General features: G+C 36.0%; 3 protein-coding genes and 2 pseudogenes across 6 annotated transcripts; 3 read left to right on the top strand and 2 right to left on the bottom strand.

Annotated features, from left to right (window-relative positions):
• Positions 709-4,089, top strand: LOC104793653 (probable L-gulonolactone oxidase 6). Of its 4 annotated transcripts, none has more exons than XM_019226888.1 (5): positions 709-1,482; positions 1,586-1,841; positions 1,996-2,097; positions 2,207-3,009; positions 3,589-4,089. In XM_019226888.1, exons 1-4 carry the CDS (start codon positions 766-768, stop codon positions 2,941-2,943), a joined length of 1,812 nt encoding a protein of 603 aa, XP_019082433.1. In that variant the 5' UTR covers positions 709-765; the 3' UTR covers positions 2,944-3,009; positions 3,589-4,089. The 4 variants fall into 4 exon arrangements, with proteins under 4 accessions (XP_019082433.1, XP_019082432.1, XP_019082431.1 ...); XM_019226887.1 differs by having other exon boundaries at positions 2,207-3,690; positions 3,802-4,089; XM_019226886.1 differs by having other exon boundaries at positions 2,207-3,690; positions 3,773-4,089.
• LOC104793654 lies at positions 3,777-4,626 on the top strand (annotated as a pseudogene).
• Positions 5,349-8,926, top strand: LOC104793650 (annotated as a pseudogene).
• On the bottom strand, positions 8,870-9,543 carry LOC104793651. The gene has a single exon (XM_010520048.2). It carries the CDS (start codon positions 9,487-9,489, stop codon positions 9,004-9,006), a length of 486 nt encoding a protein of 161 aa, XP_010518350.1. The 5' UTR covers positions 9,490-9,543; the 3' UTR covers positions 8,870-9,003.
• On the bottom strand, positions 9,352-11,891 carry LOC104793652 (3-ketoacyl-CoA synthase 13-like). Its single transcript, XM_019226885.1, has 2 exons — positions 11,658-11,891; positions 9,352-11,131 (listed from the first exon to the last, which is right to left on the bottom strand). The coding sequence occupies exons 1-2, from the start codon at positions 11,778-11,780 to the stop codon at positions 9,854-9,856; spliced, it is 1,401 nt and encodes a 466-aa protein (XP_019082430.1). The 5' UTR covers positions 11,781-11,891; the 3' UTR covers positions 9,352-9,853.

Here is an 18,283-nt window from a genome sequence, read left to right as displayed (position 1 = left end):
TTTTTTTTTTTTTTTTTTTTTTTTGTTAAAGGGTACTACATGCAAATTTTTGATAAAACGAATGTCATTAGTACGAATTAGTAAAACAGATACATAAAATTGTCACCAAGTGACAATAATAATGTGTGGTCTCGTTGTTATCTAGCTATAGAGGACATAGTAATTTTGAAATTTTACATAGCAATTTTTTCGTTCAAAAAAAAAAACATAGCAATTTAATTCGTGGACTTTATCATTATGTTTTGATTGAGGTCTCCCGTACGTATAACGTAAAGTATAGTAATATAGAGCTTAATTTTTGTTTTTGTTGGATATATCACAAAATAAAAGGAAAAAAGTGGCTCGGTATTTAATTTGTTTTCTGAACATTATTTCTTTGCATGAGGTAACAATATAAAAATTGTTGTATAAGTTTTGGTGGTATTGAGAATTTTTTTTATTAAAACAAAAATTTCGAGTCAATATATTATATCAATTATAACCACATGATATATTTAAATGAAGACGAAGAGATGCCAAGTGATGAAACGATGAAATAATAATGATAGAAAATGATCAAACCATGATCATTAGCCTTATAATACAAGCATCTCAAATCTCAGTTCTTTTCTTATCAACCGGATATGATTAACTAAAATATCACACGAGACCGGTCTTTTACGCCACACAACCTCTCTCTCTCTATATATATATATATATAAACGTATGTATATTTACAAATAGAACACACCAAATGCAAAATACATTTGTAGAGAGACCCCAATAATGGCATTTACTTCTTCTCCTTCGCATGGTTACCAAAACGCAGCGTTTTGGCGCACTCTTTTCATATTACACTGTATCTCTACACTACTAGTCTTCACTACGATCTCAACACCACCCGAAGATCCTGTCAAATGTGTGTCGGGAAACACGAATTGTACCGTCACCAACTCGTACGGAGTCTTCCCAGACCGTTCCACGTGTCGAGCCGCCAATGTGGCATACCCAACATCTGAAGCGGAGCTTGTCTCTGTAGTTGCTGCAGCCACTCAAGCCGGACAGAAAATGCGTGTAACCACTCGTTATTCCCATAGCATCACTAAGCTCGTGTGTACCGATGGAACTGACGGTTTGTTCATAAGCACAAAGTTTCTAAACGATACCGTGAGAGCCGATGCAGATGCCATGACCTTGACGGTTGAGAGCGGCGTGACACTTAGGCAGCTCATTGCTGAAGCCGCTAAGGTTGGATTAGCGTTGCCTTATGCACCGTATTGGTGGGGATTGACCGTGGGTGGTATGATGGGGACCGGTGCTCACGGAAGCTCATTGTGGGGTAATGGTAGTGCGGTCCATGATTATGTGACCGAGATCAGGATGGTTAGTCCTGGTTCGGCCAATGATGGGTTTGCAAAGGTTAGAGTTTTAAGTGAGATTACAACTCCTAACGAGTTTAACGCGGCTAAGGTTTCTCTTGGCGTTCTTGGCGTTATCTCTCAGGTTTGGAAATTTTTTAAATTTAATTATCTTTTGTTGCTTACTTACAAAGAAATAATAATATCATAGCTCTAACACGTGTGTTTTTCACAATTGCTCGAAAAAGGTGACTTTTAAATTGCAACCGATGTTCAAGAGATCTTTAAGATATGTTATGAGAAACGATTCAGATTTCGGAGATCAAGCCATAACATTTGGGAAGAAACATGAGTTTTCAGATTTCATATGGTTACCAAGCCAAGGCAAAGTGGTTTACCGAATGGACGACCGGGTAGCGGTCAACACGTCGGGCAACGGTTTGTTCGATTTTTTGCCGTTCCGTTCGCAACTCTCTGCGGCATTAGCCATCATTAGATCTTCAGGTTCGTACTTATTTCTACAGCTTTGTTTTTTTATTATTGTCTTCATATGATAAAAATCTATAGAAAATATCATTCAATAATTCTCTCTCAATTTATTAATTATTTATACAGAACCTTTTTTTTTATTTTGTTGTCTTGTATTTAATATTTTCAGAGGAGACACAAGAGAGGTTCAGAGATGGGAATGGGAAGTGTGCGGGAGCCACATTAATTTCGTCTACACTGTTTGCTACAGCATTCGGTCTGACCAATAATGGTATAATTATATAAACATTTGTTCATTTATTATACTTGCACATTTTCATTGATTTCACATATTATTGACTCACTCCTACCTTTGTGTTTCAAACATTCATCGGCTTTAGGCATTATATTTGCCGGTTATCCGGTTATTGGAAGTCAAAACCGTATGATGTCGTCAGGATCATGCTTAGACAGTCTTCAAGATGGATTGATCACAGCGTGTCCATGGGACTCACGTATAAAAAGCGAATTCTTTCACCAAACAACGTTCAGTGTGCCGCTCACGCAAATCAAAAGTTTCATCAATGACATCAAATCTCTTGTCCAGATTAATTCAAAATCTCTATGCGGACTTGAGCTCTACTATGGTATTCTTATGCGTTATGTCACATCATCTCCAGCTTTTCTTGGGAAAGAAACCGAAGCTTTAGATTTTGACCTAACGTATTACCGAGCCAAAAACCCGTTAACTCCGCGACTTTATGAAGATTTCATCGAAGAAATTGAGCAAATTGCGTTGTTCAAGTATAATGCATTGCCACATTGGGGTAAAAACAGAAACTTAGCATTTGATGGGGTGATAAAAAAGTATAAGAACGCACCTGCGTTCTTGAAAGTAAAAGAAACTTACGATCCAACTGGTTTATTCTCAAGTGAATGGACAGATCAAATCCTAGGAATCAAAGGAAAGGCGACGATAGTAAAAGATGGATGTGCATTGGAGGGATTGTGTATATGTGCCAAGGATGCTCATTGTGCTCCGACCAAAGGATATTTGTGTCGACCAGGGAAAGTCTACAAAGAAGCTAGGGTCTGTACACGTGTTGATGACATAAGTGTACACGTGTTGATGACATAAGCTAGGAGCCTTCCCTAACGCAAGGCCAAGGGTACAATCTTGTTCGTTTGACAACAAATAAAATTGGTAAAATCTTGCTCATCACGCTTATCTTTAAATAGAAGAATACATTATCTAATCCATACTCCCATTTTGTTCGCATTTTTTTCCTGATCAATATATACGTTTCATTTCCATTTAAGTTGTTTAAAATCTTTGTGTATAAAATTTGAACCATTAGTTAACCAGAAACACAAGATAAAGTTTTGCACCAATGGATTTATTAGAGATTTAGAGGTAGTTGTTCCATAACTGGAGAAGAATTAAGTACAAAGTTATTCTTAAATTAGTATTATTTAAAATTATAACTCTTCATCTAACTCCTTACCTACACCGTTTTGGTTGAGTGGATGAACCGACTTCTAGTTATGTTTCATGTTTTATTTTTTTTGCCATAGGGCCATATTATATAGGAATATATAATCATATATCTAAACCGTTTTCATTAAGTATTTACATTTTTATAAAATAAAACAATCTAACACTTGGATCCAACTAGGCAACTACCAATATCAAGTGACGATTCCAATAATTTTCCTAAAAATAAAATTTCTCTATGTAGAAAAATTTCTACACGTAACTTTAATTTCTTGTATAATAATCAAGAGGAGACGCAAGAGACGTTCAGAGATGCGAATGGGAAGTGTGTGGGAGCCACACTAATTTCATCTACACTGTTTGCAACCTCATACGGTTTGACCAACAATGGTAATTATTTCTTTTCATTTTACTTATACGTTTTCACCTAATTTCATCTACACTGTTTACTTATATATTTTATTACCCTTAGCTTTATGTTTCAATATTCACCGGGTTTAGGCATTATATTCACTGGTTATCCGGTCGTTGGAAGCCAAAACCGTATGATGTCGTCAGGATCGTATCTAGACAGCCGTCAAGATGGGTTGATCACGGCGTGTGCGTGGGACTCACGTATAAAAGGCGAATTTTTTCATCAAACAACTTTCAGTGTCCCTCTCACCCACGTTAAAAGTTTTATCAACGAGATCAAATAACTTGTAAAAATCGAATCAAAAGCTCGGTGTGGCCTTGAGCTTCACTATGGTATTCTGATGCGTTACGTCAAATCATCTCCCGCTTATCTAGGGATAAAAACCGAAGCCCTAGACTTTGACATAACATACTACCGACCTAAGGACCCGTTAACACCGCGACTTTATGAAGATTTTATAGAAGAAATCAAGCAAGTTGCATTGTTCAAATAAAACGCATTGCCACACTGGGGAAAAAATAGAAACTTGGCCTTTGATGGAGTAATTAAAAAGTACAATAACGCTCCTGCATTCTTGAAAGTAAAGGAGAGTTATGATCCGAAAGGTTTATTCTCGAGCGAATGGACGGATCAGATCCTAGGGATAAAAGGAAATGGAACAATAGTCAAAGATGGATGTGCATTGGACGGTTTGTGTATATGTTCGAAGGATGCTCATTGTGCTCCGGCCAAAGGCTATTTGTGCCGACCGGGAAAAGTTTACAAAGAGGCTAGGGTTTGTACACGTGTCATTGGCACAAGTGTGATTTAAACAGTAGTAAGTTATTAATCATCATTGCTTCTTATATTAGATTGCCATCGTCTTTATTTGTGGGTAGCTAATAATCGAGATAGATTATTTCTATTTTGTTGTTGTAATCATAATAATAATAATGTCGGGTTGCAATAAATTTTGGAATTTTCATGAGGTACCGAAGCCTAATAATTTTATATGTTGTGTTGGTTGCTATGGGTGGTTAAATACAAGAATGATTTATAGATTCTTGCTATAGTCTTAGTAGTATGTATATCATTTCAGTCGACGGTGCGGAGGAAATTAATTTGTAGAGTTTTTGTTATTTTGAAATAAAATATGATCCGTACCCTAATCTAACAAGTAAGACATAACTGTTGAAAATCATCACATGACCACATCTCTATTATTGTTATAATATAATTATTATTCAACGGAAAACAAAACAACCCTCCCAAAAATGCGCAACACCATGTATTCGTATAGTTGACGAAGTATTATTCGTACTCTGTCTACCCTTTTCTATTCCCACAATCAAGAATTCAAGATCAAAGAAATGTGGATCATATATATATTCAAAAAGTCTTTAATAAGACCCCATGTTGTATAAATATTATAAATGAAACTAACATTGACAGCTCGAAAAGTAATGGACGGAATGTTATTGTTAGTCGTTTACTCTGTTACTACTATTATATATCATACAAGCTACCATGATGCACCTAGTGTCAGCCTTTTATGATTTTATTAAGCAAGTAAATTGAACTGAACCGGCCATTCCGCCCCAAAACCACTATATATACCAAACCCCCCATTTGTAAAGATTCAACAAAACTCAATAAAAACCCATGGCTTTAGGTTATTCTCCTTCATGTGGTTCCCAACACGCTGCGTTTTGCCGCACCCTTCTTGGGTTATATTGTTTATTTACACTTGTGCAAATGGCAATCTCAACACCACCCGAAGATCCTGTTAAATGTGTATCGGGAAACACGAACTGTACGGTCACCAACTCATTAGGAGCCTTCCCAGACCGGTCCACCTGTAGAGCCGCCAATGTGGCCTACCCAATGACTGAAGCCGAGCTTGTATCTATCGTTGCTTCAGCCACTAAAGCTGGACGGAAAATGCGTGTGACCACTCGATATTCCCATAGCATCCCTAAGCTTGTGTGCACCGACGGAAACGACGGATTGTTCATAAGCACAAAGTTTTTAAACCACACGGTGCGAGCCGATGCAAAGGCCATGACCTTAACGGTTGAGAGTGGTGTGACCCTTAGGAAATTAATCGCTGAAGCAGCTAAACTTGGTTTGGCGTTGCCTCATGCACCGTATTGGTGGGGACTAACCGTGGGTGGTATGATGGGTACCGGTGCTCACGGAAGCTCATTGTGGGGTAAAGGAAGTGCGGTCCATGATTATGTGACTGAGATCAGGATGGTTAGCCCTGGCTCGGTCAATGACGGGTTTGCAACGATTAGAGTTTTAAGCGAGGCTACAAGTCTTAGCGAGTTTAACGCGGCTAAGGTTTCTCTTGGCGTTCTTGGCGTTATCTCTCAGGTTAGATAGATTAATTAAAATTTTCATATTTGAGTTTTACTACAAAAATATTTATATCCTGGTCATAGAGTTGGAACCCTTTCTAATTGCAATTGTTTCATTGTATGTTTTTTTTTTGACAAGTAGGTGACTTTTGAATTACAACCAATGTTGAAAAGATTGTTGAAGTATGTTATGAAAAACGACTTGGATTTCGATGATCAAGCTCTGACATTCGGGGAAAAACATGAGTTTGCAGATTTTGTATGGTTACCAAGCCAAGGCAAAGTGGTTTATCGAATGGACGACCGAGTAGCGGTCAACACATTTGGCCATGGTTTGTATGATTTCTTGCCCTTCCGTTCGCAACCTTCTGTAGCAGTAGCCACCATAAGATCTTCAGGTTCTTGGCTAGCTTTCTTTATTTTTCAATATTTTATATTAAATATGTTTTTATCCATATAATTAATTTCTTAAAATCAAAAATATTGGGTTAATTAGAGAGAGCTGTTATGAAAGTTGTAACAAGTTTTCTTTTAATTTGTTTTCGAAAAATTGTACAATTTATTTAGAGGAGACGCAAGAGACATTAAGAAATGCGCATGGGAAGTGTGCGGCAGCCACAGCAATTACATCTACGCTGTTTTCTGCTTCATACGGTTTGACAAACAATGGTAATTAACTTTTGTCGTTACATTTTAATTTATACACTAGATATTCACCCGCAGTACACCGCGGAGCTATTTTTTAGTAAAAATAAAATGTTATTTATTTTGCAGATTAACTATATTAATAACTGATATTTAATTTGTATTTTTTAAAATATACAACCATACAAATACATATATATTAGTTAGGGTAGAAAGTATTTTGTTCGAGGTTTATTGTTTTATATTATAGGAACTATAACATACAATTAAATAATGTGTGTTTCTGCTAGTTAGGGTAAAAAGTATTTTGTTTGAGGTTAGTTTCTGCTCTGACCGGTGTTTCTTTCTTCGAGTCATAGCCTCCCATGGAGGCTCTGGCGTTCCTTTTCGACGGTTCTTTTTTCCTTCTTACCTCGATGAAGCTGTGCAACATCAGAATATTCCTTGTTAACTCCGGTATCTCCCTCGTCTCTACTGTCTTCCTGGTTTGCAGCCTAGGTTATGGCCTTTGTTTTGTAGTCAAGGTTGTAGTCATAGTTTAGCTCTTGATCTCGAGGAAGTTACGGCCGGGTCTTTTGTCTAGTTTAGGATAGTTTTCGTTTACCTCTTGTTTGTTCGTTGAATCTTTTAACTAAGTCTTTTATCACCGCTTTAGTTTAGAAAATAGATAGGTCTTCTCCCGTGGTCTGTTCCTTGTCTAGTCTTGTAAGACTAACCCCTTGTAGCAATGTCTCTTGTGGGAACGCAAAGTCTTAGATTTAGATTCTCGGTATTAGATTAGGTGGGTGGGAATTAGATTCGCGTTCCTTGCTTACTTTGTTCGAGGTATCCGTCTTCAGTTGGGTTAAATTATCACGGTAGCCTCTATCCTTGGTCCTCTTCCTTCTGCGCTTGTAGGTCCTTGGGACATCGACTCTTGAGTTTGTAGTCCCGCGACTATTGTTCTCTTCCGACTTCTTCGTTGATTTTGAGAGCTTTTCTTTTGGCTTTGTTGTTTTAATTTGTGTTTCCCGCGTATCGGGCTTAAGCATCCGGGGATATTTCTGTGTTCCGCCGGCTTTAGGATTTCAAAACCGCATTCCACCCTTGTATTCTATGTTTGTAGTATATAATGAAAATGTTTAAGTGAAAAAAAAAAATAATAATAATGTGTGTTTATAGAATTAAATTATATTGTTTTGTAAAAATAGAAATTTAATATTAATAAAATTAATTATAAATTAATATTTAATGTTAAAGGAAGTAGTTCCTATTGTTTTGGAATTTTTATTAGGATGGGAAATCTTGTTTTTCAAAACTAAAACTTAATATTAATTACTTAAATGAAAAAACAAAATTAATAATTAATGTCAATGGGATGCTTGTAAATAGGTATGAACTTTAGAATTTATTTGCTAAATATCTCTAAAAATGTATATATAAATATAGATGGTGGATCTCTCCCACTAAATATTTACTCACTTCTCCTTTATGTTTCAAATGTACAACGGTATATATTAGGTATTATATTCACGGGCTATCCGGTCATTGGAAGCCAAAATCGCATGATGTCGTCAGGATCGTGTCTAGATGGACAGGAAGATGGATTGACCACGGCGTGTGCAGGGGACTTACGTATAAAAGGCGTATTTTTTCATCAAACATGTTTCAGGTATTCCTCTCTCGCAAGTTAAAAGTTTCATCAACGACATTAAATCTCTTATCAAGATCGAGCCGAAATCTCTATGCGGGCTTGAACTCTACTATGGCGTCCTAATGCGTTATGTCACATCCTCTCCAGCTTATCTTGGAAAAGAAACGGAAGGCATAGACTTTGACATAACATATTACCGAGCCAAAGATCCGTTAACACCGCGACTCTATGAAGACTTTATCGAAGAAATCGAGCAAATAGCGTTGTTCAAGTACAATGCGTTGCCACATTGGGGTAAGAATAGAAACATAGCGTTTGATGGAGTGATTAAGAAGTACAAGAACGCTCCCCAATTCTTGAAAGTAAAGGAGAGTTATGATCCTAATGGTTTATTCTCTAGCGAGTGGACGGATCAGATCCTAGGGATCAAAGGAAACACGAGGATAGTAAAAGATGGGTGCGCACTGGAGGGTTTGTGTATATGTTCGGAGGACGCTCATTGTGCTCCGAGTAAAGGCTATTTTTGTCGACCAGGAAAAGTTTACAAAGAGGCTAGAGTTTGTACACATGTATAAAAGTTTACAAAGAGACTAGGCTTTTTTACGAATATTTTACATACTGTAACTTTTTTAACACAAGTTGAAAAATATACATATAACCAAAAAAAAAAGTCAAAGTTGAGTGTTTTGAAACTCATTGAGAAGCTTCTCGAACTCGACTAATCTGTGACCCCAATCACTATTGATCCTTAACGGCGTCACGTTACTGTAATCAACACCGTTATATCCGGTGGACTCGCCCGCAGAGGATGATAGCTCCACACCTCTTATCAACTTCTTCTTCTTCTTCTTCTTACCGGCGTTCGTTCTCTTCTTCTGAGCCGTCGCTCTCTGAATCGCCCAGAGCACGTCTGATCCACTAATCTCCTTCGGAATCGGTTTACTAGGGTTCGAATCGCCGGTGCGGAGGAGGATTTTTTTGCCTAATCCGCCGACGGATTCGGATTCAGGAGTTTGCGATTTCGTCGGGATGTTAATGAATCGACGGTGGTTTCCTTCGTAATTACGCGGCGGAGGCTGTGAAGAGCCGACGATGGTTGCTCCGGTTCGTCCCCTGAGTAATTGAACCGGCATCGCCGCAGGTTTCACGGTCCACATAGTAAACAACTCCGATTATAATTTTTCTTTTTTTGCAATTGTGGAGAGAATCGAGTCCACACATACTAATCAGTAGCTTATTGGGCTAAAATAGGCCCATTAATTTGAACCGCCTTAAACAGAATGATAGCCCAATAAGAAGTTTTTTTTTTCTTTGTTATTGTGAAACTAGAGAGAGTAGACCGATTAGGCAAAATCAAAGAAAAGTCGTCTCTTTCAAAATTAAATAAACACGTAGCAAATTTTTGAGGATGACTCGTCTTATACATTATTTCAGGGTAACATTAAAGAGGTGCAATCTTATAGAAAAGCTATAGATATATATAGTTGAACTATGATACCTTGTCACATGACTTCACACGTACTATGTCACGTGAACCGGATATTTATGAACTGAGTCACCCCACGGATCACCTACCAATGACTCGCTCGCCGGAATCGTTCTCAACGCTTTCCACACAATACTATTACATTTAAAACCAGACCCAAACGCCAACTGCCAAATCCGATCTCCTTTCTTGACGCGACACTTAGCCTCCACGTAAGCAAGTTCGTACCAGAGCGACGAGCTTGAAGTGTTTCCAAAGCGGTGCAAAGTCATACGAGACGGCTCAAGATCATACTCACTAAGTCCAAGACCTTTTTCAACCGCGTCAAGTAACGCTCTACCTCCGGCATGAATACAGAAATGCTCGAAACATAGTTTAAAATTCGGAACATATGGACTAACCTTTAAACGGAAAAGCTTGCTCTTTACCATGAAGAGAAGAAACCGGAGCTTTTCATATAAAGGCAGAACGAGCGGACCAAGTGCAGTTAGATTCGTCTTTAACGTGTCACCAGCAACAACTGTTAGTTCTTTAGAGAGTGAGACTCCAACGATACCTTTATCATCTTCTTTTTGGTCAGCACAAGTGTAATGTTTATCGCTAGCGCCTTTGTGAGTCCTTACGAGTTGAGTCAACTCGTAATTTGACCGGACTCGGTCTTGGCTCCGGTTGGAGAGCATAACCGCAGCCCCACCTACCCGAAATAGACAGTTAGGGACTAACATTGACCGGTCGTTGCCTCGATACATGCTTAAAGTCATGTTCTCGGTGCTAACAATGACTGCATAGGTATTAGGGTTTGCTTTAAGTAGATTTGTGGCGAGATCGACGGAGATTGCACCGGCGCTGCATCCCATACCGGAGAGATTGTAGGTTTTTACGTTAGTTTTGAGCTTGTACCGGTTTACGATCATGGACGAGAGTGATGGGTTAGGGTTAAACAAGCTGCAGTTTACAATGAAGATTCCGACTTCTCTCCGTTCGACTCCGGTTTTCTTGAATAGTGAGTTAAGAGCTCCGAAGATGACTAGTTCGGCTTCATGTCTAGCCTCGAACATTGATGGAGTTGGTGGAGAGGTTAACATGCAACGTGGGGCGTACGTATCCTCTCCTAAACCAGACCGGTTTAGTATCCTCGTCATGAAGTGGATTGTTTCATCGGTGTAGAGTTGAGCGCCTTTGGCCATGTTGAAGAACGTTTCGGATGAGAGTTTGCAAGAGTCCGTGGGTTGGTGACATGAGAAATCTACGAGGTAAACCGGTTTAGACCGGGTGGTTGAGTAGACATAGAAGAAGATGGATATGATGAGTAATTGATCTTGACCGGAAAAGAAGAGAAGAAGTTTTGGTGAAACNCGGAGATTGCACCGGCGCTGCATCCCATACCGGAGAGATTGTAGGTTTTTACGTTAGTTTTGAGCTTGTACCGGTTTACGATCATGGACGAGAGTGATGGGTTAGGGTTAAACAAGCTGCAGTTTACAATGAAGATTCCGACTTCTCTCCGTTCGACTCCGGTTTTCTTGAATAGTGAGTTAAGAGCTCCGAAGATGACTAGTTCGGCTTCATGTCTAGCCTCGAACATTGATGGAGTTGGTGGAGAGGTTAACATGCAACGTGGGGCGTACGTATCCTCTCCTAAACCAGACCGGTTTAGTATCCTCGTCATGAAGTGGATTGTTTCATCGGTGTAGAGTTGAGCGCCTTTGGCCATGTTGAAGAACGTTTCGGATGAGAGTTTGCAAGAGTCCGTGGGTTGGTGACATGAGAAATCTACGAGGTAAACCGGTTTAGACCGGGTGGTTGAGTAGACATAGAAGAAGATGGATATGATGAGTAATTGATCTTGACCGGAAAAGAAGAGAAGAAGTTTTGGTGAAATTGAAGTAGATCAAGCTCAAAGAGAGACAAGAGGATAATAATGAGCAAAAGATGCTTGAAATCTGCCATTGCAATGAACATATGAGAAACAATTGGTCACTGGGTGGGTTCTAATTTATAAGCAATGTAATCACTAAATCAATATCTAGGATATGAACAGTGTTGGCGTTAAGTGCGTTTGTGCCGCGGAAAACGCGGTCTGCGTCTTATGTCTTATCTTTGCCGCAGGTTGTACAAATAGGTGAACGCACTTTTAAAAAATGGTCGTCTTTGTGCCTTTTGCAAAAAAGTTATTGTCGTACGTACGTACAAGACCACATGAAAAGAACCATTTCAAACAATGAAAATAAAAATTGTTTTGATCACGAGTTTAAAGTTATCTCAATTCACTATTTATATATTTTCACCATAGTAATTGTTAACATATTTATTACCAAACATGTATACCAATTATTTGTGGTATGATTGTTTTGCATAGATGCACCACACGGGTTGTACACTTACATAACATTAATTAATTAATTTCGCATGGAGTATTAGAAATTTAGAATCATGTGATCTTCCTCAAACTGATTTATGTAGTTAATTAATGAACCCAAAAGAGGAAAGTTGAAAAGAGAAAAGACTCTAAAGATAGATATAATTTATTACGGGTACAGTGCTTGGTTGGGGATTTGTCAGTCCATTTAAAATTGTAGTTGAAGTGGTCAGTGGCTGGCCAAGTTGGAGAAGTGGACCAATGACGAACAAATATTGAGACGGTGTACTCGTACGTTTCTGGTGTGTTAGTTGGGCCATTTAATTTATCAAAAAATACGTATAAAGTCACAATTATTTCGCAGCCGGATATTGTTGTATCCAATATACGTACGAACTCTCATTGTAATTGATAAAAAATAGATATGTAAGTAAATGCTATATATACGATATTTTCAACGCCTTGAACTGCTTCTACAGAGCGGGTCTCGGGCTCTTGAAGACCGACCGTCTCTAACACTATGCATGATGCTCATTCTCAGCATATGCATTTCGGAGATCCACGCAGAACAATATATGATAAGCTATGCACTTTCACCAATAGCTATTGTGCTTATGAAGATCCACATGTACAGAACTCTTGGATGTTACCCCATCGTTCATGTTCAAAACATCAAACCTAATTGGCTGTAACCACATTTATGTGGTTAGCACTAAGTCAGGATGCATTCAATATTTGTTATGCTGTATTTGTTCTGTGTGTTTCATTAGTTCTGATGTGCATTGATTGTATCGTTGTACTATTTGAGTCTATACTTTAACATTTTCGACTTTTCAAATATTTCCACCATAACTTCGTTTAAAGTTCCTCTCAACCAAAAACTCAAACAAGGGGATCCAGACTATTCGATCCTATAATTTGGAAAGGCATGACGTTCACCACTAGCCAAACACTCATGTACTCTCTTTAGTTTAGATTATGATTAAAGATTTTTTTGTTATCACTCAAATGTGATGGGAATAAAAAAGAAAGAAAGATGAACGGTAGATAAACTGTACTTAGCATTCAAATGTTCCCTGCTAACTGGTAATTAACTTAGAATTTTCTACATGACCAAAAGAAGAAGAAGGTTACTGTCAGATTTAATGTAATTCGACTTCTGATAGTGACAAAGTAAGTAGATGACTGACTCTTATCAATTATCATAGTGTAAGGGACCTACGAATATATTTCCTAGTTTTTATTCATTGATACCCAATAACTGTAATAAAGCATCTCAAATATAATGGACGAACGAGGATAAACTTGTATGGACCGTGCTTAGATTTTGCATTCACTATTTCAAAATTTTAAATGTCTCTTTGAATCTAATATATTTCATTATGACCACGACGAACAAAGTACCATTATTTTTTTTTTCTCTTTTTGAAAAATCTTTAAATATATGTTGCTGAAATCGATTTCTACTGTGGTATGGTGAAACATGACGAAAAAATGTCAAATAAAAACTCTGGTCGATAATACTAGTTTCACATCAATAAAAGCCTACTTTGAAAATTGAATGAATTATTCAAATGTTATCCAAAAGTTGGTTTATTACTCATATGTTATTAAACTCTGAAAATTACTCAAATATTTAGTGTCCTCGGTGTAATTACAATTTACCCCTTGGATTTAATTTTTCGATTTTGAGTAAAAAAATATAAAAAAATACACATCAGCAAGTTAAAATACATATCATTTTCGATTTTCCACGTCACTAAACAGTTTTTTTTCCAGAATGGACAATTGTTTTTTCTTGTTTAGGTCAAAAGAGGAAAACAAACAGTTTTTTTGTTCATAGCCCAGAAAAAAAAGAAGACACCTCTCTCTCGTCGTCTCTCGTCCTCTCTCGTTGATTTTGTTGTCATTGTTTTTGAATGACTAAATGTTTCTTTTGAATTTGTTCTTCGGCTGTTTCGATCCAAAGGTACGTTTTTTCTCCTAAAAATCGTCAAAGTTGGATGCTTTTTGATGTTTAATCTATTAGGTATTGCTTCAAATCTCAATCGACTTTAGAAAGAGAAAAAAAAAAGTTGAACAGATTTGGCGTAGATCTTAATTTTGGTATTACCGATCTTAAATCTGCTCTAAAAATATTGTTTTTCTCTTCTAGGGTCTGATTCTGCAATAAATTTGGTATTTTTGATTCGGTTGATACTCTCTCTTTCTCTCTCTGCCCCAATTTTGAGTTTTTGATTCGTAACGTTTTGAAAACAGATGAGTGAAGAAGGGAACAAATACCATAAGCTGCAGCGACCTGCTCCTCGTCTTAACGAGAGGATTCTCTCATCCTTGTCAAGACGTTCTGTAGCTGCACATCCATGGCATGATCTTGAGATTGGTAAACAAAATCATATCTAATTCAGTTTTTTTTTTGCATGCTTTTTGTGTTTTGTATTTTGGGACTAATTCATAATTTATATGTAGGATCTGGAGCTCCAGAGATTTTCAACGTGGTAAGTTTCTTTTACTGTTTTGAGAATCTTGTTATGTGATGGATTCTTGAATTATTTTGTCTTTGGATGATGATGATGATGATTAGGTTGCAGAGATCACAAAAGGAAGCAAGGTCAAATATGAACTTGACAAAAAGACAGGACTTATCAAGGTTTGGTTATATATCAAGATCAATCGTTATTGTCATATATTATAATGGTTTTCTTACCGCAAAGTCAATAATATATTTGCATTATCTCTCATTCAGATTGATCGTATTATGTGCTCATCAAGTCAAATATTGGATTAATGCCTATGATTGATCAAATATTTCTCGTTTACTCTCTAATACTATACAATTCTTGGTCTGAACTTGTAAACTATTCAACCCTAATGCCTTTTATTCACAAATTTGATTGAGAAGGATTTTAAACTGAGACACTTTTGATGCCTGTTGATTAAAGTTTTGATTTTTATTGTCAATTGGTGATACAAGAAGTGCTTTTATTCTTTATCAATTGGGTTTTTGGAGAAGCAATATGAGTTGTGTGATTGGATTGATTTTATTTAAACTAGTTGTATTCTTCTCTTTTGTGAGCTTTGTGTCGTTTCATATTCTCAGTTAGTCTTTGCTGAACTTGTCGAATTGAAGATATTGGGGAGATTCTTGATGTGGACAGAACATTTTTGATTCACAGATTCTTGCAAACTCTTCAACCTTAATGCTTTTTTCACAGTTTTAGTTGAATAGTGATGACGAAGGTTTTTAAAGTGAGACACCTTTGGTTCTTGTTGCTTCAAGTTTTCAATTATATTGTCAATTGCGTTTTTGGGGAAGCAATATGAGTTGTGATTGAATTGAATAGCTCGATAAAGCTAGATTTTTTTAGACTGAGGATAGGTTTCTTGATTATTCCTAACAATGACATTAGCTATACATTTGGAGTCTAAATGTTGTTTTGAGGTTTTGGAATTTGCAAATATCTATTAATTAGTTTTTGGTTTGCTTATTACTGTTTGCTTTTGTTTTGCAGGTTATCTTATTCTTAGGTGGATGATTTGTGAAACTTTTCTAGGAGATAATTGTTTACATTTTATTTAAAAATGACAGCTTCAAGCGGCTCTGGTTTGGAAGGTGAGAAACATGACCTCAGTTCTGGTGATCACTTGAGATCCTCCATTTTTATGTTGATATATGTTTTCTTTGTATTTACTGATTTTGGAAATTTTATCTAGTTTCCATTTCTCTGTTTCCCTTTCTTTGAGTGTTTTACTTTTACGTTTTAAGTATAAATAAGGATGAGTTTGATTTGTCTATTCTCAAAGTTATGGCTGATTTACGGTTAAGTTACGACTGAGTTATATACTTCACACGGCTGAGTGATGAATTACGGAGTTATGAGATATTAGTACGTATTCTTCTTTCTTTCCTGGGTCTTTCGTTCTGTCATATTCCTAATAAATTATCTAATTAAAACGTCTCTCGATATCACAAAAAGTGTTGTTGGGAATCGCAAAAAATCACTAATTTTGTGCCTGCTCAGATCCACACATAAGAAATACATAAAATTAGCTTTTCTCACAATATATTATTCAAATTAATTAAAAATTTTGTAATATTTGTAAATATTTGTAAACGGCTGACTTATGAAATATTTGTAAATTAGAATTATTATAACTCAAAATTAAAATATAGAATGAAAAAATTGAATATTACAATCATTATAAGCAATAAAAAGTAGTAATTATAGACAAAGATTGATTTTTACACAGTCTAATCAGAATGTGTAAAACATTCAAAATATGACATTTAGGGGTTAGGGTTATGGTTAGGGTTTGAGGTTTAGGGATCATATTTCCAACATTATGGGTTTTAATATAACAGTTTGGTTTTGGTTATATTGTGTTTGGTTTAAGGTGGTAATTTGGATACACTAATATGATAACCATTTGAAAATTTAAAAATTTTTGAAATTACTTTTCGGTTATTTCCGGTTATGGGTCGGTTAGATGAATATATAACCATAAATAACCCAAATGTTATCCAAATTAGATAGATTAACTTAATATAACCGATAAATAACCGAATATAACCGTAATTAACCGAAAATAATGGAAAAAAATAGTTTCCGGTTCGGTTCGGTTTGGTCGGTTATTTAGTAATTCTAATTTGAAGGTTGACTGAGTTATGGTAAAGTTATGGCTGAGTTATGCAACAGATATATTAATTTATTATATACCCTCTCGAGAATACAAAAAGTGTTGTTGGGGAGACGCAAACAATAATTATGTTTATTGTTAAGAACCACACGCGTAATAAATGAGATTTTAGCGATTTTTATTTAAAAAGAATTCAAAATTTGAATTTGAATTTTCAAATTTTTCTTTTTTTAATAAAAGTATTTCTCAAACAATTGACTTATATGGCTGAGTTATCGACATAAACGGCTGACTTGTGAAATATGTGTAAATTAGAATTATTATAACTCAAAATTAAAATATAGAATGAAAAAATGAATATTACAATCATTATAAGCAATAAAAAGTAATAATTATAGACAAAGATTGATTTTTACACAGTCTAATCAAAATGTGTAAAACATTCAAAACATGACATTTAGGGGTTAGGGTTAGGGTTTGCGGTTTAGGGTTCATATCTCCAACATTATGAGTTTTAATATAACAGTTTGGTTTTGGTTATATTGTATTTTGTTTAAGGTGGTAATTTGGATACACTAATATGATAACCATTTGAAAATTTAAAAATTTTTGAAATTATTTTTCGGTTATTTCCGGTTATGGGTCGATTAGATGAATATATAACCATAAATAATCCAAATGTTATCCAAATTAAGTCGATTAACTTAATATAACCGATAGCAAACCGAATATAACCGTAATTAACCGAAAATAATGGAAAAAATAGTTTCCGGTTCGGTTCGGTTTGGTCGGTTATTTAGTCATTCTAATTTGAGGGTTGGCTGAGTTATGGTAAAGTTATGGCTGAGTTATCGTTTAGGGTTTTCTCAATAATATGAAAACGTATTCTTCTTTCTTTCATGGGTCTTTTGTTCTGTCAGATTCCTAATAAGTATTAAAACGTCTCTCGATGTCACAAAAAGTGTTGTTAATGAAGCGCAAAAAATCACTAATTCTGTGCCTACTCAAATCCACACGCATAATAAATTCATAAAGTGAGCCTTTTATCACAAGATATTATTGCAAATAATTAATTAATTATTATTCGAATTTAGAATTTTATTTTCCTTAAGTATTTCTCCAACAATTGAATCTTAAAATTATTATAACTCAAAATTTAAATTTAGAATGAAAATATGTCTATTATTAGGTTAGTTGATGGTTTCCCGCCAAAATATCGCTTTACAGCTTAGTTATAATCATTACGGGAAAACGAAAGGTCATGTGACGGCTGAGTTAGAGTGAATTATGGCTGAGTTATCACAAGTAACAATCTGAAAGTAAATGGATTATATATATGACTTTACGGCTGAGTTATAATATTTACGGGAAAACGAAAGGTCATGTGACGGCTGAGTTATAGTGAGTTATGGCTGAGTTATCACAAAAAACAATTTGAAAGTAAATGAATGATATATATGACTTGACG

The sequence above is a fragment of the Camelina sativa genome, chromosome 6, assembly GCF_000633955.1.
Source record: "Camelina sativa cultivar DH55 chromosome 6, Cs, whole genome shotgun sequence".
Taxonomy (NCBI): domain Eukaryota; kingdom Viridiplantae; phylum Streptophyta; class Magnoliopsida; order Brassicales; family Brassicaceae; genus Camelina; species Camelina sativa.
The sequence above is the reverse complement of the archived record's forward strand: the minus strand, read 5'-3'. Positions and strand labels throughout refer to the sequence as shown.

Coding starts and splice junctions, on each gene's coding strand:
- LOC104793651 (XM_010520048.2), bottom strand. CDS start 9,489: ATGTGGACCGTGAAACCTGCGGCGATGCCGGTTCAATTACTCAGGGGA.
- LOC104793653 (XM_019226888.1), top strand. CDS start 766: ATGGCATTTACTTCTTCTCCTTCGCATGGTTACCAAAACGCAGCGTTT. Junction 1,483..1,585: donor TTCTTGGCGTTATCTCTCAG/GTTTGGAAATTT, acceptor TGCTCGAAAAAG/GTGACTTTTAAATTGCAACC. Junction 2,098..2,206: donor ATTCGGTCTGACCAATAATG/GTATAATTATAT, acceptor CATCGGCTTTAG/GCATTATATTTGCCGGTTAT.
- LOC104793652 (XM_019226885.1), bottom strand. CDS start 11,780: ATGTTCATTGCAATGGCAGATTTCAAGCATCTTTTGCTCATTATTATC. Junction 11,132..11,657: donor CTTTTCCGGTCAAGATCAAT/TACTCATCATAT, acceptor GGTCAAGATCAA/TTACTCATCATATCCATCTT.